Source organism: Pseudopipra pipra, chromosome 2, assembly GCF_036250125.1.
Source record: "Pseudopipra pipra isolate bDixPip1 chromosome 2, bDixPip1.hap1, whole genome shotgun sequence".
NCBI classification, from domain to species: Eukaryota; Metazoa; Chordata; class Aves; order Passeriformes; family Pipridae; genus Pseudopipra; species Pseudopipra pipra.
Genome location: NC_087550.1, coordinates 59,917,593 through 59,942,772, shown reverse-complemented (window position 1 = coordinate 59,942,772; position 25,180 = coordinate 59,917,593). Strand labels below are relative to the sequence as shown.

At 40.3% G+C, this 25,180-nt stretch overlaps 1 protein-coding gene across 1 annotated transcript; it reads right to left on the bottom strand.

Moving 5' to 3' along the window:
- On the bottom strand, positions 1–24,814 carry TNFSF11 (TNF superfamily member 11). The gene is made up of 5 exons (XM_064645664.1): positions 24,416–24,814; positions 16,380–16,547; positions 9,797–9,842; positions 9,616–9,714; positions 1–2,387 (listed from the first exon to the last, which is right to left on the bottom strand). The coding sequence occupies exons 1-5, from the start codon at positions 24,635–24,637 to the stop codon at positions 1,966–1,968; spliced, it is 957 nt and encodes a 318-aa protein (XP_064501734.1). The 5' UTR covers positions 24,638–24,814; the 3' UTR covers positions 1–1,965.
- Between the last annotated feature and the right edge of the window lie 366 nt (positions 24,815–25,180).

Here is a 25,180-nt window from a genome sequence, read left to right as displayed (position 1 = left end):
ATATATTTTGTAAGAAAACAATATTAACATTAAGAAGAAATGTTTATTATACAGTATAAAATAATTGCTTGGATTCAACTCAGTTACTTACAACAAAAAAAAAAGGCTGAGGATTTGTACGAAACCCCAGTTCCTACAGACTTGAGTCTTTTGCCTTCTTTGATTCCGACTTAATTAAATAGTGGGTTTTCCCCACATCATTCTTAAAGCACACAGACAAGCACTTAAAAAACCTCTCTCATCCCTTCCCCAACAAGTTGCTGTCCCCTGTCCAAATGTGCTCTAAACATCACCTTAGTATTTGCAGCTCCCCTCTATGGCCCCCATACCCTCCCCCTCAGATTCCATCCACCGACCTCTTTTGCCCAAGCAACTATACAAGCGACAACGCACGTTGCAGCTAGCAAGGAGTCTCCTCATATAATCTGTTGGCTAATACGAACAGTGGCCAGCCACTGTTAAATAATGTATAAATGGCTGAGTTGTTCTCAGCTGTCTATCCTTGTAAAACCTGCAAGAATACCTCTTAACTCTGCCATTCATTTGTCAAATCTGGCAGAAGTGTGCAGAATTTTAAAAGCTACAAGGGGAGACAAGAACAGGCAATGCAATTACATAAGCTTCACTTTTTCAGGAAACTAAGCTAAAAAAAGTCATTATTCAATTGCAGAATTTACCACTTGCAGATTTTGTTGTAGGAAAATATGCCTGTTCAGTAACTATAAATACTCCTAATACATTTCTGGGGCTTATGTATTAATTTTTTTATTTTATTTTACACAATGACAGCTTTGTAATGTCAATTACCCCCCAGGTTTGAAAGGCACTCAGTGACCAGCATTCTGGTATAATTACTCATGGCATTGGTGTGATTTCACCCCCCCTTTCCAATAATACTGACAAGTTTAAAAGAAATCTATTAAGTTAAGAAGAACAAAGATATATATTACATTTGCTAATTGCAAACAACCTCTTATAGCTGCATTTTTTCCCATTGGGATCAAAAAGTGCACCAGTTTAACATGTCTGTACATAAAAACAGTTTAAAACATTAAATATACAAACAGCAAGAGATTTTAAATATTTTGTATCAAATACTATAGGACAATATAATTTACATTTTTTTTAACACAAAACATTACACCTGAAATATAACTTTAGATTTTACAGAATATAAAAATACATAATTTTTGTTTAAAAAATGTCTTTGCAGGTTCTGGCACAATGTAATACTTTAAAGGCACACTGTATTTTGGCAATCTATATTTGCAATTAACTGTGCAACAATAATAAAATGACCTGTAATTAACCTTTTAGAACTGTAAGGCCAGATGATCTTCCTTCTTCTTGGAATGGCCCTTTTTATCAGGCAAAACTTAAGTTGAACTGTTTAGGTGTTCTGCAACTCATTTCTGCCATGGTCTGAGCTCTCCAACCCTGATCCAGCAATGCAAAAAAAGGCCTAACTCAGCATGTGAAAAATCACATCAAATGCAATAGGATTAGTTACACTTTCATAATTGCCATCTCAGGTTCAGAACACTCAACCCCAAGCAAAATGGAGTCCTAAATGCAAGCTGGGAGCCAGTCTGCCCTGCCCTATGTTTGCACCAGAACTAATAAGGACAGCACAGGTTAAAAAGTCAGAGCAGAACTTGGAAACAGAAGTTCAATAATATTAATTTTTTTGATTTCAACTACACCAATGTAAAATACATAATGACTACCAAAGCCAGTGGAAACAAATGAAGTAAAACGGCTATAAGACTAAATCAGGAGAACTGTAATTTTGCCCTTCCGTGCATTCGTGGGACTCCCACTGGAATCAGTACAGGACAAAAACATGTGTTTAGAGATATATGGCTTATAAGATGTAATTGGGTTCCAGAAGATTTTCAGTTCTGTCTTCAAGTTGTTTCTGGACAACTCCAAACTCAAACAATTTTCAGCACACTAAAGGAAGATTCAATCTAAATCCCTAACTTTAAATGCTCCAAAATAAGTTGCTTCTTGTGATGAATCCAGTAGCAATGGGTTTGATACCTGGATACCTATCATTTCACCAGATTTTAATTTAAAAAATCCTCCTACATTTACAGAATAAAAATGAAATTCTGAATTTCCTGACCAGTATTTGGTGCTCCCTCCCTTCATCAACACGTCAGAGCGCCTTATTTTAAGATTTGTCTTAATCATATATACCATCAGCTGAAGCCCTCTTTTAGTCAAGTTTCCTGAAGTTTCATGATGCCTAAAACAGATATTGGCATAAAGGTAGTAAAAGCCATCTTGATTAACAATTAGTTTTCCATCACTGAATGTCATATTCGATAGGTTTGCCTGGCCTTTGTCATGATGCCAGGATGTGAGGTTCACTTTGCGGGTTCCTGAAGAGAAGAGAAAAAAGAGAGATTTATAAACATTTAACAAACCTCAACATTTAGTAAGCAATCTCCAGGTTTTTACAATCAACTAGAGTTCTATAGGCTACAGTGAGTATTAGACAATTAGGGTAAAAATTCTTGTGAAATTTTCTTTTTTTAATGCACTCCCATATTTGGCTTGCTATTTATAACTGTCTGCCCTCCCACCAGAAATGCCTGCTGGACTGTGGTACAAAACAATTGCTTGGCCTATAATTTGATTATGCTAAGCAGTCATGCAACAAGCTCTGCTAAGACAGTGCATTCCACCTAAAATTTTATTCAACTAATAGATTGTTGAGACGAATTTGAAATGAAAAACTTGTTATCAGTCTTTAACTTGTAAGTGTTTGCAAGGGATAACTAAAATTCTGAACACAAGTTAAACTGATAATTCCCCAAAGAGAAAGTTTATGAAACCTTCCCATATTTTATGTTCTTGTGACTGTAGCAGTACAAAGGTAAACATTTTCATGTGACAACACCAAAAATGCAGATAAATCAGTACAATTGTGCATTTTTAGTATTACACACTAAGTTGCCTAGGCTTTACATAGCACTTCAACTATTTATGACATAACAAACCTTTTTATGAAAAAACAATGTTTAGACTTAACCCAGTGGTTGCATATACCAGAATAAGGCTCTAAAACTTCGTTTAATTCATATCCTAGATATCTACAATAGTGGTCTACATCATCATCCTAATTCTTTCATAATTTTACAAATACTTATAGCTGGACAACTATAACTATTCAGGAGGTAAGCTTGGATTCTTTAATATCTAGCAGAAGGTCTTAGAAGACAAGCTCGTGGAAGACAGATGTGACTCTGGACACATTGCTCTTTTTTTCTTTTCTTATTTTTATTTATTACAGTATCTTAAGTTTCAAACTAGAAACAATGAGCTGATATTCCATGCTTGGAGGAGAACATTCCCCTTCAAGTTGTCTTAGGATGGAGATCCACAAATCAGGAAAGAAAATGATGATAATACTCTCAGTCTCTCCACAGAACATCATGCATGAGGGAATCAAAATATACACATAACAGTTACCAAATCTGACTACCGAAAAGGGCGGTTTAAATGAATTATCACATGCAAAGAACCATTACTGAATTCCTTCTAACAGGTACACATAAGCCTTTTCAGTTCTGCCCACATGACGGTGGCCTGGTAAACAGGAGGCTGAATCAATACTTTGCAAAGAGAATGAAAAAGAGGTGAGAGATTGGAGATGTTTGATTAGTCTGCCAGCTTAGCACCATCACTGAAAGCTAACTTTGTACACACAGGTACACACATACAGGCTACCTGGACCAAAACACAGCTCCCAGGCACTATCATCAGGGAGCCACATTGCATCATCTCTTGGATGTTTCAAGCTGATGTCATCAGTTTGATGTCAAATAACATGTCAGATGTCATTTCATCTACATCCTACTATGGAGGCTGTGCTCAGAGATGGCCTGGCAGGAGGTCAGAGAGGCACTGAGAGAGAAAATTTGAATCTTCCTTCCAAACCTGGTCACATTTGACACTTCAGATTGTTTTTCGTGGCACAGTGGTAAGACCAGCCTGCAACACCAGCTCAGACAGCATTGCTACTACAGCAAATGTATCATGTAGAGGTTTATCACAGTATTTTGTGCTGAGAAGCGTGCCCTGAAGCACACATCCCACAGTCCCTCCACGTCCCTAGCTTCACCACTATCCCATTATAGCACCCACCTCATCTCACAGCCCATGCCTGCAAAAACAGCAGAATAGGCAACAGTGGGAAAAGAAGATCCTGGCAAAGCCCACAGGCACGCCCACGCAGAGGAAATAACACTGTCCTGAGAGCTCTGTGAGCCTTCCTTATAGGCACAAGCCACTAACACTCTATTATTCAATGTAATACATAAGGCATAACACAACAGATGGGAATTGGCTAACTTGTCCTCCTAACCACTAGCAATTTTCAGCACAACAGAATACCTTCAATTGCTCCCTCCCAGAGCAGTGGGTTCACATATGTACCAGAGGACTTTACACCTTAGCCTCCCAGTGCATCTAAATGCCTGCTTGGAATGTGCAGTTCCTTATTCTCCCAACATCAAATCAAAACAGTCTATCCCTACCAAACTTTCCAGGGCACACAGCAGGGCCCAGTACCTTCCCCTCCAACCAGTGCTCACAAGCATGCTGGGGTAAAGCCTCAGGTATACTCGATTGCTTCAAAAGATGCCTCTTCCATCTGTCTGTGCAGAAAGCGAGGGGACAGTGGAATTTGAGAGAGATGAGCCTTGCCTAACTGCCAAGGGCAAGCAACTTTTGCATGCAAGAGGAATACTTTAACAGCAGTCCAGAACAAAAACCTTCTGGCGTTCTTCCATGAAGACTTCAGCAAAGCACAGGTTCTCAAAGGCAGATCATAAATAGTTGCTCCCCTATGGCTCTAGTGCAGGCAGAAATCATGCTAGCAAAATTATACAGAGAAGCCATCTTCTGTGTAGTGACTCAAAAAAACCTCTGAAAACCATCAATTAACTGGAAAAAACAGCAAGATCTTAAGTCTCTTAGCCTGGAGTTATTCACCTGCAAGAAGTGCTAAGATAGAGGTACCAGACTGCACCTCTGAAGCACTGGGAGTAGCTGAGGCAGTTGTAGAACTTCTCGTGCACATCATTAAGTCTGAAGAAATACTGCCCCAAGGAGATTGGCTACCTTCAAGATGAGGAGGACAGGCTAAAAATCACTGCTTAGATCAGAGGAGAGGCACTTAGATATGGGACAGGAATGTATACCTATGATGGAACAGAAATGCGTGCTGTCACTGCCTGGTGGCACACTGGGTAGTTGCTAAGCAGCTTTTTTTTACCTGACAAGTAAATTTTTTAGTTGCCAGTCTTAAGCTGCAATTTTGAAGAAATCTTTAGCAGGAAGGCACAACTTCCTGCTGAAAAGCGGGAAGGGAAAAGAGGGCAAATAGGTGCTACAGTGGCTCATAATTGAGAGATGGGCTCTGGGTGAAGTTTGTTTACACTATTTTGATGTTCAAGTAAATGCACATCATTCACCCATGGTCAGATAGAGGGACAGGCCAAGAATGATGGGATGACACTATCTGTTTTGAGCAGAGGATTTGCAGAGGTAACTCCTAGAAATCCCTTATTAAAAGGGGATTAAATTATAAAGCATTAAATTATAATGCTATGATTGTATTAGCTGAGGCAGATGGGCATTTTGCCACAATTCAGAGCTCCAGAAGAGGCATGCCACAGCCAGCAACACAGCACAAAGATGCTCTTGTACAAGTTCTGTCATGAAATCTTTAATGGAAGGAGCAAGCAGGTTCTCAGTGCTTCTGGTGGTAATAACCCCGATCTGGAGACACCAAAACAATCAGTACCCCAAAACACAGAAAGTGGAGAAAACTGGAGCACACACATTAGTGCCAAATCAGCAGTCCACATATCAGAAACTCTGACACATAACCCAAGCCATGGGCTAGTCAGAAATGCTGCAGTACAGTATCTTCTTACTGTGAAATAATTTACTTTGGAATCATGAAAAAAATAGCACAAGGCAAGTCAAGTTGACAGAGAAGGAAATAGTCGGGGAGATCATGAACAAGATAGTCTTCTAGACAAGGAAAAAAGCATTATTTAAAAATTCAAAATAATACACAGCCTTTCTGAAAACTAAATACAAATAAAAACAGTGTCTTGTGTATCTGTGAGCATGAACTAAGACTACTACAAATGACTTCAATAAAATTAGCCCTGTTTTGATAATTTGTTTGCACTGTAGTGATGTTCAGGTATAAATAAAGCCTGAAGAAAGGACCAAAGCACTGTTTGCTCTGAAAAACTCTTTTGGAGGCAAAGGGCAGTTAAGTCGAACCTGTAGCTGTAAATAGCTCAGAATACTACAGCGTTTCCTTAGACAGCTAAAGGTATTAATTCACACTCCAAATGATATATTTAACATTTATATTTATTTCTGTTTGTGATTTTCTCCTTTAAATGGTGACTATTTCTGTAATCAATTTATAAACCAAAATTCACTGTTTTCATTTAAAACCTAGGTAGCATTTATAGTGAGCTCTGGTAAAAACCAACCAGCAAGCATCCAGCTCTAACCTAAGGCAGCAAACCTAAAAAATACACAGGGCAAGCCAAACCACTACAGCTTCTGTCACCAAATGATGGGTGGGGACACCAAGATTTGGGAAGGGTTATTTTCCCCCCTCCCTCACACTATCCCCCAGCTGCAAAAGTCCATTTGAGGCTTGATATTATTGTGAACCAGCTCAGAGGAAAATGTTCTCTCACAGACACTGTTCAGTGCCCCTTCATGAAGGGTGTTCAGTAGCAAACTACTTAAAATCCTGTTTGACAGTGAAGACTTTTTTTTTCCCTGACTCTGGTTATTCTGGGTCAGAGTGATGACAGTAGAGAACCTTAAAATACTAAGAAAAGATCTGTCCAGGCTCACGGATGACAGAAAACAATTTAGAAGGGTTTCAGACATGGAGAGTAAAGAATCAGGGGAAGAACATAAATACTGCCATCTGCAGTCAGAGAAAACAAGATGGGAGAGGAAAATCTCCTGGTGACCTTTATGCAAATTTTTCTTTCTTTATGCCTGTCACTAACCTCTGTGCTACCCAGCCAGGTGGGTACTGCCTCATACCAGTAAGCATAATACTAAAGTGCCTCACCACCAGTAGGTTCAGGGTTCCAGCTATCTGTAAGGATGCAGCCCCTCACTGTTACAATGCCCACGAGGACCGCAGAAGCTGTGCTCATGATTAACATTCTGGCAATGCTCTTCCAAAAGAGGCAGAAGCCATATGTGCCAGATCAGAAGAGAGTATGTCCAGCTCATAATACTGGTAAGGAGTAGATCTGCTCCAAGGAGAAACAAAGCTTGCTGTCACAGGCAATGTGTTTCTGAGAGTTCCTGCAGCCCGTGCTTTTGAAAAAAAAAAAAAAAAAGTGAAGAGAACAAGAAAGAGCAATGTCTCCCTTTCCATTACCCATAGATGTGCTGTATCACTCCCTTGAAGGTTAAAGCAGCAATGCTCAACAGTAAAACTTATCAGCTGCTAGTCTGGATAAAAACACAGTTTACAGCAATATCCAGGTAAACAGAAAATAAACTCCCCACAGGAAAAGGTGGATTTCACAGACTGTGACACTGGCACACTCCACTTCTGCAGATGTAAGTCATCTGTCTCTATGATTAGCAAATTAATTGAAACCTTCCAAAGACAAAATGCTAAGACAAGTTTACTGATACTGAATCTTCTACTATGGACCTGTGGTAAAAGTAGGTCAAAGCCAAAATCTGACTAAAATAGAAGCTTGTTAGGAGGCATTTGAGCTAACAAGAAAGCTTTTGGAAGTTCTGACTGCCATCTGACAAGCTGTTTAAGCTCTCTGCTTATAAAGCTCTGGATCTTGGCAATGTCAATGCACTTGAAAGAATCCTATCCCTCCAGGCAAGAAGCTGTACAGAATTGCTTTGTCTTTAAATAGAGCAAGAGCAAGGTATTACTATGCAGGCTGCTAAAATCTCAGATTTCAAGTCTCAACACAGCATTCCCCTTTGGTTTGGTTATATAAAACAGAAGAGCAATGTGCACAGCTTAATTAACAAGGAGTTCAGCTCTGCAGAATGTATAAATCTTCAGAGAAAGAACACAGTGATCAATGCACCCTCCTATCTTAAGATCCTCCATCTGATAGCTTCAGAAAAAACTCTGGTTTATTTCTACCACACCAATTGTTGTGTTGAAAATACAGAGAGAAAAATCTCAACTGACAGTGCTCCAGGGCAAAAAATAAAACCATTCTAACATATCTTAAAATTGTAGGACTGAATCTTTTCCTCTGGAGAGTGTTCCAAGGCAGACTCGTGTCTTGTTCCCGGATATTGTACTAGCAAGGACATTCCCAAAGCCATCTGAATGCCTCCGTGTAGAAAATAAGAGCTTTGGCAATATAAAAGAATGCCATCCTCTTACCACAGGGGCAGATAAAAGCCACAAGAACATTTTTTTTCCCCCCTACTCAATTGCTCAAAAACATACTGCATCCAAGTCAACACACTGTGTTGCTCACAGTACAATGCTATGATTTTTATCTTGCTACCACTGGACTAGATGGATGCACAACAGACCCTTCTGAAGCTTTGGCATGTCGGAATGTCATGAGGGCCCTGGAGTCTTATGTGAAAAAGTCTACACCAGTCCTGCAACATAAAAGTGAATGGAATATGATAAAACCTTTCCAACGTGCCATCAGCAGAAGGAAACAAACTCATCCTTTTGCTATCAGAGTGCAACATACCCACAGAGGGCAGCGAACTAGCAGGAAAGTTATAATAATGCCATTGGGACTGCAATTCTAGATTTTCCGCACCTCCAAATGAAAGGTGTGCTTCCTTTATGGCAAATTCTTTCACTGATGGGCACCTGATATGCATGTGCACTGTGGACTCATATAAGATTCTCAGCTTCCAGATCCACCCTGAAGACAAATGCTGTGTCACCCAGTACAAACCCCGTTACACTTCAGCACTCAAAAGGAGCGTTGCTGCTAAGGGCTGAATAGGTGGGCACAACACATGCTTGAATTTTACAACAGAAAACAATACTTTTATTCAGCTGACAACAGGATAAAAAAATCCCTGACTTTGACTCAATAGAAAGGAAACATCTTCCAAACTGTATGATCTGTATTCTGGACAATCTTTGTGCTGGTATAAACACATATGCAGACAAGGACATATGAACACATCTGTGTGTGTGTGTGTACCTATGGATGAAGTCCAGTGTGAATGAAAAATCTGGATGGGCCCTACAGGGCAAAGAAAATGAGAAACTTTAGAGGAGAGCATTCGACACAAGATCTCCCTTCCTCACCTGACAGCATAAAGGGGCAGGCCAAGTCCTCAAAGGTTAATCATGAAAACTGGTAATGTGAAACGACATTCAGCACATGACTAATACAAAGAGGAGCCATCCTCCTTTTAACATTGCCCCTGTTGTTTCTGAAATCCTTTAATGCATCCAATTTATTCTTGCTATCAAAAGCCATTTCTGAAATCCCAGTCTGTTGCTGGTTTTGCTGAACTATTTTCATATCTTTATTCACTGTTTAATGCATTTAGGAAGTATTCACTTAAAACTGAACTTACCAGATGGAATATTCTTATCATCAATAATGAGATGGGCAAATGGCTGCTTCTCAGGTTTGTTTCTCCTGTACAGTTCAATTCCTAATGCCTCCATTGCAGCTAGAGATAAAAAAATTTCATTATCCCACAAAGACACGTTTAGTGGACCCAAAATACTTCTTATTCATAAAGCAGCACCTACCTTTTTCTGGTCTTGGTGACGTTCTTCCCATGACACGCTGGACTTCCTAAAATGAGAAAGAGCCATGGCTTTGATGTTTTCTTGGTTTTGTAATATTGTTTAGTTTGCATATATCTGGGGATATTGTTCCACCTACATTATATTCAGATGCCTGGGATATGCATGATGTAAATATGAGAATGTGTAATATGAATACACACAGTTTAGCTGCCACAATCAAATTACTTCCTCTGTCCAATCTTCTGATAAAGGTGGATAGGAACAATGATGTGTACGATCACTGCATTATTTATTGAAGTAGTGGTGACAGGACATTTACCTTTCCTACTTACAGCACTTGGATTATTTCTCCAAGTGTAATGGAACAATGACTAATAAGAAGGCATCACATCAAACTATAGAGTTTATGAACTGATTTAGTTACTTGGTGTCCAAAAGTAATGAAAGAGACAGTTCTACATAGGAATTAGTGTGCAATCACTCTAAGAACTAAGGAAAGTAAGCTCTGAATTTCATTTGTGATGAGGTAAATGCAAACCTCCGTTCTTCACACTTGACTGCTAACAAAGTATGCAGGAACTGAAGGATTAAGCATCCTCCCCATCTGGACTGGGTCAAATGGACTGGGTACCATAATTCAATGCAATTCTTCAAAACTACAGATGAATTTTAACATGAATGAAACCCATGTTACACAAACCCAAGAACAGCACAAATTGCAGACATCAGGCACCACAAAAAGCTTTGGTTTAAATAATCCACACCTGTCTTCCTCTTGAGGAAAAGATACAAACAGCAGTTTTCAAAAATCTAAGCAGCCTGTTCTTCTTACAAGCATGGACTGAGTCTTGCTTGTAAGAATCCTCAGTTTGGTCCCCTTTTTCTCCATGACTCTCCATACGTTTTCGAAAAAACATGGGTAATACCTTTGTTATTCAGAATACCTCATACCATGGAGCCATCAAGAAGATGTTCAGAAAAAAGGAACATTTTGCTGATGATAGCAAGTCATGTCCTCTTTGAAACCTAAGTGGTCCTTGTTTCATCTTTATATAACGCATACTGTTGTTTGCCTGATTCAATCCATGTATATGCAATTTGTCTCAGATTTGGCCAGATCAGCAATGTTACACTGTGCTCTCAATCACTGCAGTGTTTTAGAATTTGAAATCCTGCTTTAAAAACACCTAAAGTCCTGCTTTTATGTAATTTTGCAACCACAGTGAAGTCTATAATGCCTTAGCCGGCGCATTTATTACTCTCACTTTCCCCTTTCAGTAGGTATTTAAATGTTAAACCAAAATGAAAAGCCACAGCAGTATGGAAGTTGTATTATGACTATCAAAGCATAATACTTCAGCAGAGATATGCTGATTTTGTAGATAAGAATCACAAAGATGCTTTTTGCAGTAGAGACAAGAAGAGATGCAGCAGAATCACAACTTCAGAAGTAAAACTCGTTATCTACCTCCCCTACTTACATTCTCTTTAATTCTCTGATCTTCCTACTTCAATGTCAGTTCTAGGAGCATGAAAATGAGGTTTAATTCTAGGAGCTGCACACCACCATCAGCCGCTAACCACACTCAAGTAGAAAATAGGAAGGTGACAAGAAATTGCAAGTACCAGGTACTGTGAAAGATGGCAAAAGACTCTGAAGAGAACAGGACATAAGGTAAGAAGAGCCTGGGTGACAGACCACACTCGGAGATTACTGCAACACACCTATCCCCAACCCTTTCCTTTGAAGGGGAAACTTCTTTGTTTTCTTGCTTTCTTAATGGAAACTTCTCAAATGTCAAGTTTGCTTTCATATCCTTTCCTTCTGGGGCATGTGATAATGTTCTTGCCTGGAGAGTCTACTGGGCATATCCAAAAAGAACTATGTACACTTTAATCTCCTATTATCTAAATTGGTACTAAAAAAAATCCCATGGTTGGTAGCTGCTCAGCCTTTGAAATCCCTCAACTGGTCAATTGCTATTCTACTCTTAACTTAAATTTTTCCTAGGAGCATAGAGTTCTGCTTCTGCACATTTCCAAAGATGCTCTAGCTTAAGCAGTGAGAGATCCTGCAGCCTGATCCAACTCATCTTCCTTGTGGAAAGGCTCTGACCCTCATGAAATGCGGTCTGAGCTTCTTTCTAACTGTTGGTGGTGCTGTTTCTCTGCAGCATCACCACTTGGTAAGCAGAACAGCTACCCAGGTAGACTGGAGTCCACAAGTCTCCTTGTCCTGATGGTCTCAAACCTACTGTCCTGTTTCCTAGGAGCATGTCTCTCTGACAGGAACACTCTCCTGTACTCCTCTTGAAGCTATGCTAGTATGCAATTAGGAATGAAGGTATCATTACATCAAAAAGGAAATTATAAGCATGAGCTCACCACTAACACATTGAGAAGAGTTGGAGGCTGGCTTATGTCCTCTGACTCTTCTGTGTGCTTGTCACTGGATTAGAAGTGGCAAGACTATGGCCTGAAAACAGAAATCCTCCATCAGTTCTCTAAGCTCTGGACTGGTGTCAAGTTCTTTACTTGATTCTGGCCAGCCTCATAAAATTTTGATATTCCTTTCTGTTATGTTGCCCAGGCTTCCAAAAGGGAGATGAAACAAATGAACTAGTCCCTAGAAAACATATATGGAGTTGTGAGTTTCCTCCTGAAGAATAAGTAGTTCAACACTTCTTGATTTTTTACTTCATGTTTCTACAGTTCCGAGGTGCTGATACACAAACTACCTTAGAAAAGCATTTTACCATGTACTTCTTTCTGACCCTGAAGGAAATTTTTCAGAGTATCTGAAGAAATCCAGATGTCTAAAGATAGTCCCTTAATGGGATTATAAAAAGTCCCCTGGTATTCATACTGCAAGGAATTAAGAGCTATGAGTCTTCAAATTTTTAAAGTATCAACTGCATTTTTTAGCACCTGAACGTCTTTAAGCATCTCATACTTAATCACAATGTAGACTCCCATTAAGGAAGTAGAAACAGCTCAACAGAACCTGTGACTAAGAAACTGCTATAATGGCATAAGAACTACTGACAAAATATTACCAGCGACTTCTCCTAATGCTGCTGTCCACAGAACTGTGATACCAAGTTGTTCAGTTATTTTCAGCAAAATTATACACAAAAGTCACACCACTCTGTTAGTCTTATGAAAAGCTACTCTTGTACACCTTTGTGTAATTTGCCCACCATCAACCAAATCAGCTCTGCTGACCTGCTTCCCACATTCCAGCCTCCTTCATACAGTTACTGTTTAAACAACAGACAAGCAGTTAGTCACAAAAATCAAAAAACATGTCTTCTCTTCAACAAAAAATTTTAAGATGGCATTAAGAAGCTCTGAAATGTTCACATTTTAAAGCTAAAAATCATGCTTTAAGTGTCTGGAAAGTTGGGAAGTGGTCTTTTCCTAATCCACAGCAGGTTGCAGGTTTTACCCTTAGCATCTCAGCATGTTCAAAGCAAAAATAACTCTTGCTATACAAGTTATATCCAATGTTGAGGATGCAGAGACAAGGCTACACTTGAACACATGATATTTGTGAAACGTTTTTCATCTCCTTTGGCTTTTACAATATCTCAGTATCTACTCTGAGCAGGTATAAGGAGCCTTTTGAGACCAACAAGAAGTCCTTTGGACATTCATGTGCTTTTTCATCTGTGATCTTAAAGCTTCTTTATGCACTTTTCTCTTTTACTACCCAAGTGCTTTAAGTACAGCTAAGTACCAGGAAGAAGCATCTGATTCTCTTGCCGGAAATTCAGCAATATGAAGAATGTTAATCAGGAAGGAAGTGAAATAGAAAGTACATGAACCAATACTCATCAGACTACAGTTTGGAGAACAGCAACACAACCTCTACCCAAATGAGTAGTCTATTGCTTGCAGAAAAAAAAAAGGCATGTAAGATTGTAGGATGGAAACAGTGAAATTTTAATAACTTACAGTAATCACTTGTGAAACCTTTACTTGGTCCATAACTATGTGCACTTTAAATGTCTGCTAAGTATATAGATATCTTTATAAGTGCTGCCCTGGAGGTCTAGCAAAGCACTCTGTTGTCGTGTGGGTAGACTAGCTTATGCCTGAACTCCCCAAGCTGCTAGAAGCTGGGAGTATTGCCAAGAAAAGTTACTTATGGATTGACCAAAGATATGTTTGTAGTCCTTTCTACTTCATGCTCATAACAGACTTCATAAGGACTGTGGTCAGCGCATCTGGACTGCCAAAAGGTTTTTAGGGTTGCATGGAAAAAAAATTAAGCAAACAGACAGGCTAAGAAAGTATACTAGTTGTCTGTTTGAAAGTTTATAAGCAGTATTGAAAATGTGCTTTCTACTTAGTAAGCTGCTCCTTAAGCAGAATTTTTATCCTGGAATATGTTAAGAAATTGGTCATTAGATTTTGATTAAAAGAAAAATCTTCAATTATTATTTTTTCAGGAGACAAATATTTCTAGACCTGACCTTGCAACCCTACAACACTGGCTTTCCTAAGAGCACTTTCATTTTCAACATCAAACCCTGCTTTAGATTTAAGTACTAGGTCTACAGGTGTGCAAAGAAAATAGATGAGAACCAGTGCAGTAAGCTAGAAGCTGTAACCAAACCATAAACCTGAGCAAAAGTAAGTTGTCTATTTTCATTTCCTGAACAGCTTGATTTGCAAAAGACAATATATTTTAAAAAATCACAAAAGATAAATGGTATTTTAAAGTGTTCCATTTTAGTCACTGAACATGCTGCCAGTTCAAATAGGGATACTGGTTCTTAAAACATACACAGGTTAAATTCTCCTTCAGGAAAGTGAAGAAAGCACAGACAACAAGAATCCTATTTCAAGTCACATTTGCTGCATTCCCACACACAAAAGACTAGCACAACTGCAAGTAAGCTTTGGCTGCATCTCTGCTCTTCATTGCAGCAGGGTGAATGAAAGGCAGAATTTACAGATCATGATAAAGTATAATTCTGCCTTGACACTGTTACTTTCACTTCTCTGATATACCGAAAATATGCAAACATAGCCTCAGGCAATCATTTTCCTATCTATTTTTTTTCTCTATCATTGATATAAGATGACAAAGCATCTAGAACACTGGTGCAGCTGCTTAATACATTCTGTTACACTCAAAGGAAATTCAGAGTCTACTTTGGCAAAGGAAATTTTATTGTTCTCAAACTAATGGTCAACAGCCAGAAAAGTTATCCCTACTCACTATTTATCCTGGCCGCGGACATTGCAGCATTTAACTTCCATCCAGACTGGCAGGATATGCAGCCTCAACTAAAGCCAATGCCTTTGTTGAGTAACCAGCAGTAAATGACCAGAATACAAGGCTTCCCATTGACTTACAGTAACAGGCTCCTTACTCTGTCATGGGAGTCACATGAAAAAGCAGTCCAGTACCAGCACACAGCACAGATGTAGGTGTAGCAGGAGGAAAGAATTCTACAGACTTAACCCTTTGTCTGCCCCTTAAGCTTTTGAAGGAGATGGCTAGCAAAACGGACAAGACATGGGCTCCTATGTTTTTTTGTGTTTTGTTCTCAAAAAGATCTGTCACTCAGGGTTCTCTGTTAAAAGCAAACATTACATTACAATTAAAATGCTATGAATTTAACTCAAGTACAGTTCACTCTGAAGTGTACGTGAGTTCAGCTCAAATCTAAAGCAGTACCCTTAATCAAAAACTGCCACTTTTATGCAGATGTGAAGTAGTAAAGTTGTAGTGGACCTGATAAGCCAGGAAAATCAATCCATAGCAGACATTCATCTGTTAAACAGCCCATAATTAAACTCTAAACACCGTCATGAACACAAAAAGAGATCAAAGGCAGTAACTGCAGAAAGAGGGGATTGTGACATATATCCCACTTGTCTAGTCTTCCTCATTAGGGCTGACTTCTTCAGCTGACCACTTTTGTTATTCGTGTTATTCGTAAGACTGCTCAGTTATCATGCTATGGCAAAGTAGGTCTTCTGTCAGTGTAAGAACAATCTGTATAGAACAGAGAATTGGCAAAGGGAGGAAAAAAAATAGGGAATATTATCCCTCATTTGGGGCTGCAGAAAGAGTAAGAAATGAGCAAACGCAAGCAAATGCGTTTGTATGTTCTTTGTCCTTCAGACAATATTTTGCTTGCTGATGATCTTGACTTAGGAGAATCTCGTCGGAAACAGACAGGAAGACTGCTTTGAAAAAAAGTGTGCAACTTGGTTTTTATGCGCATCCAAAGTGTTGGCAAACCTATACAAATATTAGCATAAATGACTACCATTCAGGCCCATCCAAAAGTCAGAATGGCTAACCAACTAACTGCAATCAGTTTTCTTAGTAAAACTTCAAGTCTTCCTTTCTTAAAAAAAATAAGAGAAATAAAACATGTTTGAATACAGAATTGGTTAGCCATTACCAGATTCATGAGTAAACACAATACGATCTTGGATGAAACATCAGGTGTTATTTGAACACCAGAAAACAATTTATAGAACTTACCTCCGAATACAGATGTTGGAAGAAGTTCAACAGGACCATGAAAGAAAGGAACATACAGTCTGTGCCACCTACCTTCTGCACAGTCCTTTGGAGAGCGAGTTTCATATTTCTACATGATTCTGGCATTAACTTCATTTCTTGACTTTCAAAGGATGCATCATGTAAATCTGTACTTTCTTGATGACCAAAAAGTGTTCTGACACAGTGTGCGTGTTCTTTTGAAATTCTAGTAGGGTCCATCTGAAACAAAAACATAAGCACAACCACAGTTCTAAGTGTCAGGGACACTTTTCAACCATCTAAAAGTTTGGCACCTGGCTAAGTTTATTATCTAAATTTTCTTCATAAACAATGAAGAGAGAAGTTCCCAACATCGAGGTTTATTTCATTCAACAAACATGTGAGACAGGATGCTTTCAAAAGTTAAGATAAACCCCACTCTTACAGTAAAATCAATTATCCTGAATTCAATTTTTCAACCACTCAGTGCAATATCACAGTTATTTTAACAAGAAACAAAGTCATCCTACCTCTAAGAGCTATTGTTTGTAAAACGGCAAGTAGAGAAACTTGGGGAAAGTATGTACAACACCTAGCACATCATTTTCAAGAGGAGAAACAGACGTTTTCTCTGAAAATATATCACTGAAGCTATCAGCCAGCTATCACAGAAACTTTTGTGGGTATACTGGTTGTGGCTGGGAGAGAGTTAATTTTCTTCACAGTAGCTGGCATAGGGTTGTGTTTTGGATTTGTACTGAAAACAGTGTTGATACCAGATGTTAAAACAGTGTTGATACCAGATGTTTTTGTTACTGCTGAGCAGTGCTGACACAGAGTCATGGTCTTTTCTGACTCTCACCGTACCCCACCAGTCACTGGACTGGGGGTGCACATGGAGCTGGGAGTGGACAGTCTGGAACAGCTGACCCCAACTGACCAAAGAGCATATAGAATATAAAGCTGGGGTAAGAAGAAAGAAGGAGGTGACATTTGGAGTGAGGGCATTTGTCTTCCCAAGTCATCGTTTCGTGTGACAGAGCCCTGCTTTTCTGGACATGGCTGAACACCTGCCTGTCTATGGGAAGTAGTGAATGGATTCCTTGTTCTGCTTTCCTTGTGTGTGCAACTTTTCCTTTACCTATTAAATTTTCTTTATCTCCACCCATGAGTTTTCTCACTTTTACTCTTCCAGTTCTCTCCCCAGCCCCACTAGGGGAGTGAGTGGCTGCATGGGGTTTAGCTGCTGGCTAGGATAAAGCCATGACAGTCATAAGAGGTATTCCTATGTGAAACAGTCACTAAGAAAGCAAAAGTTAGAAAGACCAAAAGATGATTAAACTGCATTGCAAAACACCTTTGCTTCATTGGACCAAGACTGATTAGCTTAGAGTATCTGCAAGACATTTTTAGCAGTCTTTATGAGTGAAACAAGTATGCTTTAAAACCCTGAATTCTATCAGTTAGATAAATTGGAAGGATATTCCAAGAATTAGGACTGTACCTTGGCAGAGTTTAATTGCATCAATACTAGTTAAACCATTTCACCCTCTCTTCGCATACTCCATATCCTTCACAGTCAAGAGATATTAACCACTACCTTTCAGAGATGGCCTAAGACTCTCAACAGTTGTTCTAAAGTTGTACTTATTCGACTTTTACTTCAGGCTTGAAATAGGGTTTATGCCTCCAAACTCTTGTCTAAGTTCTCTAACTGTATCAGCTGGCCTATTAAAGAACATTTACCTTTCTGATTAGGTGGAAGAAACAATTTTGCCCAAGAATTTCAAAAGGTAATACATTATTTGTAATCCCAATCCAGGAATACCAAGACTTTATGGATAGTGCCTGACATGTGTTCAGTTTCCTTTAACATTGTGCTGAACTAAATAGAACATCAAAAGGAAGTTTTGCAGAACACAGAGCAGCCACAGTGAATCAAACGTTATATCACTTGTTCACAGGAACATAAATTCGACTCCCTAACCCCAAAAAATAACCAAGTCAAAAGCATAAGGTTAGGATTACAGAGCTGAATTTAAGTCTATGCCAGCCAGGCAGCCATCCAACAGGCACATACAGCAGAGAAACATTTGTTGCACAGACAGCAGCACCAAATGCTGCCATTCTTCTGCTGAAGTCTCCAGATGGAAGCTGTTTGCCTCATTCATTCCAACCAATGCCAGCCCCTGTGACCCTCTTTATCTGTCCTAGTCACCCCTGCAGCTTTGGAATGAAACAGGTCATAAAAGGTTCACCTGAACATCAGAATATGCCACAGCTTTGAGCAAAGGGGTAGCGATGAGTTACAGAACGGCTTAGAGGCAGTAACATCCTCCTGTGATGGCCTGACACAGCTAAGCCCAAAAGAAAATCTGTGTACAGCCATTGCAGTTCTATGAATTAAGCACTAAAAACTACACTAATACCTTCTGAAGTCAGCTAGTGCAGTGCAGATTCATTAACTGCTTAAGCAGATCTAGACCAGCACCTCTGTGCTCTCACCACCTTCACCACAGAATTTAATTCCTGAATTTCAGTCTCCTCTTCTAAATTAATAAACAGGGATGAAATTTTGCTGACCTAATTTCCTGAAATATTAGCACCTCAAAAATAACTCACTCCAGGTGTCAGACAAGCATGAGAGCCAGTATAGGGATAGGCATAGGAATGAAATAGCAGGAAGGCAGTACTAGCTTTAAACAACTGGAACACTGCAACCTAAAAGCATCTCTCACAGTATGTTCCACTAGTATTCAGAACTCAGAAAATCAACTGTAAACTAAAATAAATAAATAAGAAGCACAAAATGTTTACCAGTAGCTGCTAGAAGGTAGTTAATGCAGAATGACTTGGATTGGAAGATACCTTTGGAGTCCAGTCTCCTGCTTGAAGCAGGATCAACTTGTAACTTAGGTCAGGTGGGTTAAGGCCTTGTCTAGACAAGCTTTGGGGAATTTCCATCAATGGAGACTTTCAACCTCTCTGGGCAAACTATCCTAAAACTTCACCACTTCTAGTGTGTAAAAACCCCTGGGTTTGATGCCCAGCTACAGTTCTCCTTGCTGCAATTTATGATTGTGCATCTTGTTTTTGCTGAGCACTTCTGAAGAGCCTGTCTTTAGGCAGCTAAAAACAGTGATTAGCTTCCCTCACTTTAGTCCGTTCTTTGTTAGGTTCAAAGAATACAGTTCTCCATTCTTTTATATATCACGGTCCCTACCTATCACTGTGGTCTTCTGCTGGACTCTTTCCAGTTTGTTGATATGCCTCTGATATGGTACTGAGAGACTCAAAATAGGACCCATTATTTCAGATGTAACCTCTCATGTTGGCATTGTTAGAGACCTGAGGGAATTAGGGTCCCCACCAGGATCTGGGCACCTGAGCCTTTCCCCTCCACACAGATCACAGGATAGAAGACAGAAAGCTACAGAAAATAACTGCCAATCGATACTAATTTTTATCAGTAATTCTACTAGTCAGACTACTGTCCCAGTTTTGGATTTATGAAAACATGCAAAGCACAAAAGCAGACAAGAAAACTAGGTTTTACAGCCTAAATATCATGCAATTTGTAAAGGCCTGAGCATCTACCATGACAAAGCATGCCAGCATAGACTTATAGCTATCACCCATCAACAATCACATCAAATGTGTCACACAACACTGTGCCAGAATAGTAACGGCAGATTGTACAGAGTCACTTGCTCAGATTATAGTTTGTCTGCTAAAGGCCTAAAACAGAAAGCCAGCATCTCTGCACTGAGAGGTAAAAGACTGAAGGCTCAATGGAAACACTGTAACTGATATCTTCAGCAATTTAGAGCTGCGCAGCCCATCCTGACAAAAAGTACAAGTCTCTAGAGATTTACTGTTTGATAAGGTGAAACTCTGATCTTGGGACTAACCTATCTGTTGCCCTTAACTTTTTCAAAGAATACACAGTCTTCACCTCATTTAACTACAAAAATTAACTCTCTCGTCTGAAAAGGCATTCTCAGAAATTCTGCATCTTGTATCTTTACAAAGAATGTGTTCTGAACGGCCATGGCAGCAAACAAGCATTACCAAGCACTGAGACCAAAATTGTGGGCACAAAGTGATGCACAGAAAAACTTTCAAGGACATGTTTTGAGAAGAACTTCTAAAGAACAAGAAAATGATTATGAAATACCAGAATGATCTACAGGAAGCACTTTGCTAACTTGCAGGGCGGAGACCTTCAGCATAAAGTCCTAAAGATCTAATACTTGGAAGAAACATCCAGATGAAAACAAAAATAATGGAAAAAGCTTTATAACATGTGAAGTACCCTAAATGCCCTAGAGGAATTAAACTATTTAAAGAGAGGAGTGTCTAGATTATTTTTTTCTATCCATTGTGTCTGACCTTGAAGTCAGACCAGACTGTTCATTGTCACTTGATTTTCATCACCTCTCATAATTCTAGTTGCATTTCTGTACTCTTTTCACCTGATTCAGAGCAGATAAAATGAACTCCAGCATAGTGGGTGAGGTCAAATGAAATTACAGAATTAAGAACCAATTTTCTTCTGTAAAAAGATTCAGTCTGGCTTTAAAAGATACAATACATACCAGCCACCTTTACTATTCAATTTTGCATCAATTATGTGATATTACAATATCACACTAAACACTTATTCCTTTAACATTTATACCTGTAGTTATTTTCAAAACTTAAGCCACTTTCCAGACTATCAAATATCCCTTTGCACTCCATGATCTTTCTTAAGCACCGAAAGGGGGTTCCTCTAGGCTTCCAAAAAAATGCTAATAATCACAATCAAGCTGTTTTTTCTGTTAGCCACTGCTCTATCATGCTCGCAGAACTTGAAGTCTTGAAAGGTAATTGTCTAAAAACATACAGAATTAAATCAGAATGAAATGACAATAAAAATCTGACTTCTAGCCTTTTTTTAAATGTGAAAAATGTATACTCTATGTTTAACTATGGGAGTTAGACACCCAGCCCCCACATTTGGATTTGAGAACTTCTAGTTTGTTCCACTGCCCTCCAGTTCAGTCAGTGTTAGATGAAATTCCTACTCTTTTATGATATAAGTGCACTAAGAAAATGGGTCAGAAATAAAAGCTTAAAAGCTAATCCTTTGGAGATATACTTCAGCATTTACCAGCGGAAGTTAAATAAAACACTTTGCTCTCTTACCTTGTGCTGTGCATGAGTCTCTATTGAGCGATGATTTCCAGCTGCTCTGAGTATTTAACTAAATTTTCATAGCATTCTAACTAAATTTCCATGGCATTTTTATAGATAATGAGCAAATATTCCCCATAAAGTATAAGCAAAATAAATGCTCCAGACCAATAAAATCTGATATTGTTTAATTTCTTGGATTCGGTACACTGCACAGGATGGACCAAAAAGCAAAGTCAGAACATCCTACTGTTTTTACATTTCAGAACACTATTATGAGAATATGGGTAAAATTCAATTTTTTGCTTTTTTTCTTTCTTTTTCAACATACCAGCTCATTGTCTCACTAGCATTGCACTGCATTATTTCTTGTCCACAAACATGTGTTTACCCGTGAAAACCTAGTGTCAGTCTTCGTTATGTGTCTTATGAAATTCCAAACGCTCAAACCACAAAATAAACAAAACTAAGGAAAAACCAAAACCTCAACTATTGTCTCAGCTTATATTGTGTCATGATCCAGCCCAAATGATTTTATGCAAATACAGACAAAATGTGTATGGTAAAACTGAGTCAGAGTTTATTCAGACTCTTAGGTAGGGTTTTAGAGAGCTCACAAAATGTATAATTTCTTAATATCAGCCTAAACAGTCAAATCTTTCTAATTCACATTTGGCTAATTCACCAATCAAACTATTCAAATATTTTGATGTACAGTGTCTACTACTAACTTCTCATCATTTTAACAAAATAAACCAAAAAATTTAAGTTCTCTTATTAAAGCACAAATTCAGATAGCTTAAATTTGCATTGAAAAGGCCAAATTGAGATAGCTTAATTCAACCAAACATGACAGAAATCTTTCCAAAAGAAAGAGGTCCAATCATGTCCAGTATAAATAAAACAATCTCTAAGAGTGTGAAATCAGAATTACATTTTGCGGGACCTACTATATTTTTTCATCTATCTCATTTCATAATTAGAAATGGTGAAAAACTATGGATTATTATATCTTATTATTGTGAATTACGTACTTACTTCAAAGGTATACCTATTAATCTATTTTCTCCATTACAAAGTTTTCAGGCAACAACTTCAGTCAATCCTACATCGAGCTAGATCACCTCTTTTAGATGTTTTGGAAGTTCAAGTTTACAAAGGACTCTATTCAACAGTATTACTCCAAATCTGCAGGAACAAGAAACCAGCAAGAGAATTAAGCTGCCAAATGCAGAATTATTGCTGGATGATGCAATTTTTTAAATCAAGGAAGCAGAAGAAAAATATTCCTTTTTAGCCTTTGTTAGGCACGTGTGAAGCACTGGCATGCATTTATCAAAAAGAGTCCTTAATAAGGGCCTTAATAACTTTGATTAGTTGTTTTGATTGCAATGGCTCTCTAGGACACTAATCAATGTACAGCTGTGCATCTCTGAACTATGTTTTGACAAGAATGTCTTTTCAAGTTCATGAACATCTGAAGTGAAAAACACTCCCTGTCAGAAGTTGAAGTAAGCATTTATTTATTTAACTGTGAAGCAAACAAACAGCCTTAAGATTTTACAATGAGTCCCAGAAATTAAATGTCACTCTTCTGAAGTATACAGGTTATGATTAACTAAGTACTGTATTGCTGTTCCATTTTATTTTTGTAAAAATGGAAAACACAAAGCCATTGTTGATGAGAAAATAAGAAATGGTCTGCCTAATAAATGATCAGCAGTGCTACTGCATATTTGATAGTCATTTATCTGTTTAAGTGGTGCAACATTTGTTTTCAGAGTGCACTTTGTTAAGAAATCCAGCCTGCTACATCAAGATCAAGCACCTCTACCTAGAAAGTAAACTGAAAGAAACAGGTTTCCACTCTCTGCTGACTTCAAATGAAAAGTACTCGCAACAGAAGTGCCACTTCCATGAAGGCAGTAAGACCCACACTAACAGAACTAATTAGCATCCGACAATAAAGCCAAGCAGAAATCTAACACCTAGCCCGGAGAAGTAACTAGCTGGCAGCTCCCCACTTCCTCTGAAAGGGCTCAGCCTTGCGGGTAAGAGATGCAGCAGCGAGAGAATCCAGGCAGCCGAGCTATTTCCAAGAAGCAGGCTCTTCTTCTCTCCGAAACCCTAACCGCTCATCACCTTATCTCCCCCCACAGCGAGACCTCCCCGTGCTCCTTTCTGCACGCATCGCTGCCTCTTCTGAAGCATCCCCCGTCGGGCTTGCGGCCTGGCAGGTGAGGGGCAGCTCTCTCCCAGATTCCCAGAAACCCCCAGAATCCCAGAAAAAGCTCCTGAGCTGCAGCGGGCACCTCTGGCCGATGCCCGCGAGCGCACTGATCCCGCTCCTCCGCGGTGCCCCTCTGCAGCCTGAGAGACAAACCATCCCAAGAGGTGTTGCGTGGTGACCCTTTCTTTCTTTAAAGACACTTCTCCTGCTGATGAAACATTCATGGCAGCCAAAGACCTCAACCTTGTCAAACTCCTCTCCAGTGGAAAAGTCGAATCATCAAAAACCAAAGCCCTGCAAGACTTCAAGTGAAGGATCAATATTAAGCTGTTTCCCGAGTCGGGCACCCCTCATATCCGCTGAGAATCCCTGTACCCCAACATGCATCCGCAACCCATCTAGAACACCTCGGGCTGAGCATCTCCAGTGACCAGGGGACACCACAGGCGGGGCAGGACACTGACAATCCCTCAGCCCGACGTCCCTCAAAGCTGGACCAATTTCAGAAGCAGATAAATATGTTCTCCGAGTTTTTTTTTTTTTTTTTTTTAATTAATCGCCTCAATCGCACAGACATGAGGGCCTTCCCCTCTTCTGAAAGGTGCGAGGCGGTCGCACTTCCCACGGCGCGAAGCGCCCGCGCCGGCCCCCGCACCTTCTCCTGCCGCCGCCCGTGGGCGCCGGCGGAGGCGCCGCTTACCTGAGCTCGGAAGTAGAGGAAGAGGGCGACGCTGCAGACCACCTGCCCTAGCCCCAGGAGGACGAGGGCGGCCAGGAGCGAGCGGGAGGCGGGCGGCGGGTGCGGGTGTGCCGGCAGCGGCGGCGGCGGCGGCGGTGGCGGGGCGCTCTCGTGGGCGGCGCCGCTGCCCAGCTCCTCCGAGCCGCGCAAGTACTTGGTGTAGTCTCGGCTGGCGCGCCGCATGGCAGCTCCGCTCCGCTCCGCCGGCTCCACAAACGACTTCACGGAGCTCCCCAGGGCCGGCAAACAACCCCACAACCCCGGCCAGGCACCTCTTATAAACTAGGCGGCCAATCAGCCCCGGGCGGCGCGCCCCTGCCGCCCTCCTCCTGCTCCCGCCCGCCGTCGCCACACACATCACCGCCGCCCCCTCCTCGCCTCCCCTCCCCGAGCACCGACCGGCCCCTGCCGGCCCGGGTCGGGCCGGGTCTGTCCCGCCCCTGCCCCCGGAGTCCCTGCCCCCCTCGCCGGGCAGGTCGCCTGGCGGTCGCGGTCGGCGCTGCTCCTCCCCTCCTCCATGAATGAGCAGCGCAGGCAGACCTGCCTCCGCCGCCTCCTGCCCCCTCCTCACCCTTTCCCCACTCAGGTTTGCACCGCATCCAGGCAGCGCCGTCAGCTGAGGCCTCTCTGAGCCCCTAGTTGCATCTGGAAGGTCCTTTTTCCTCTAAATTCCCAGGTACCTGGAATCAGCATGCACCTCGAGTGGGTCCCATCAGTCATCTCCTG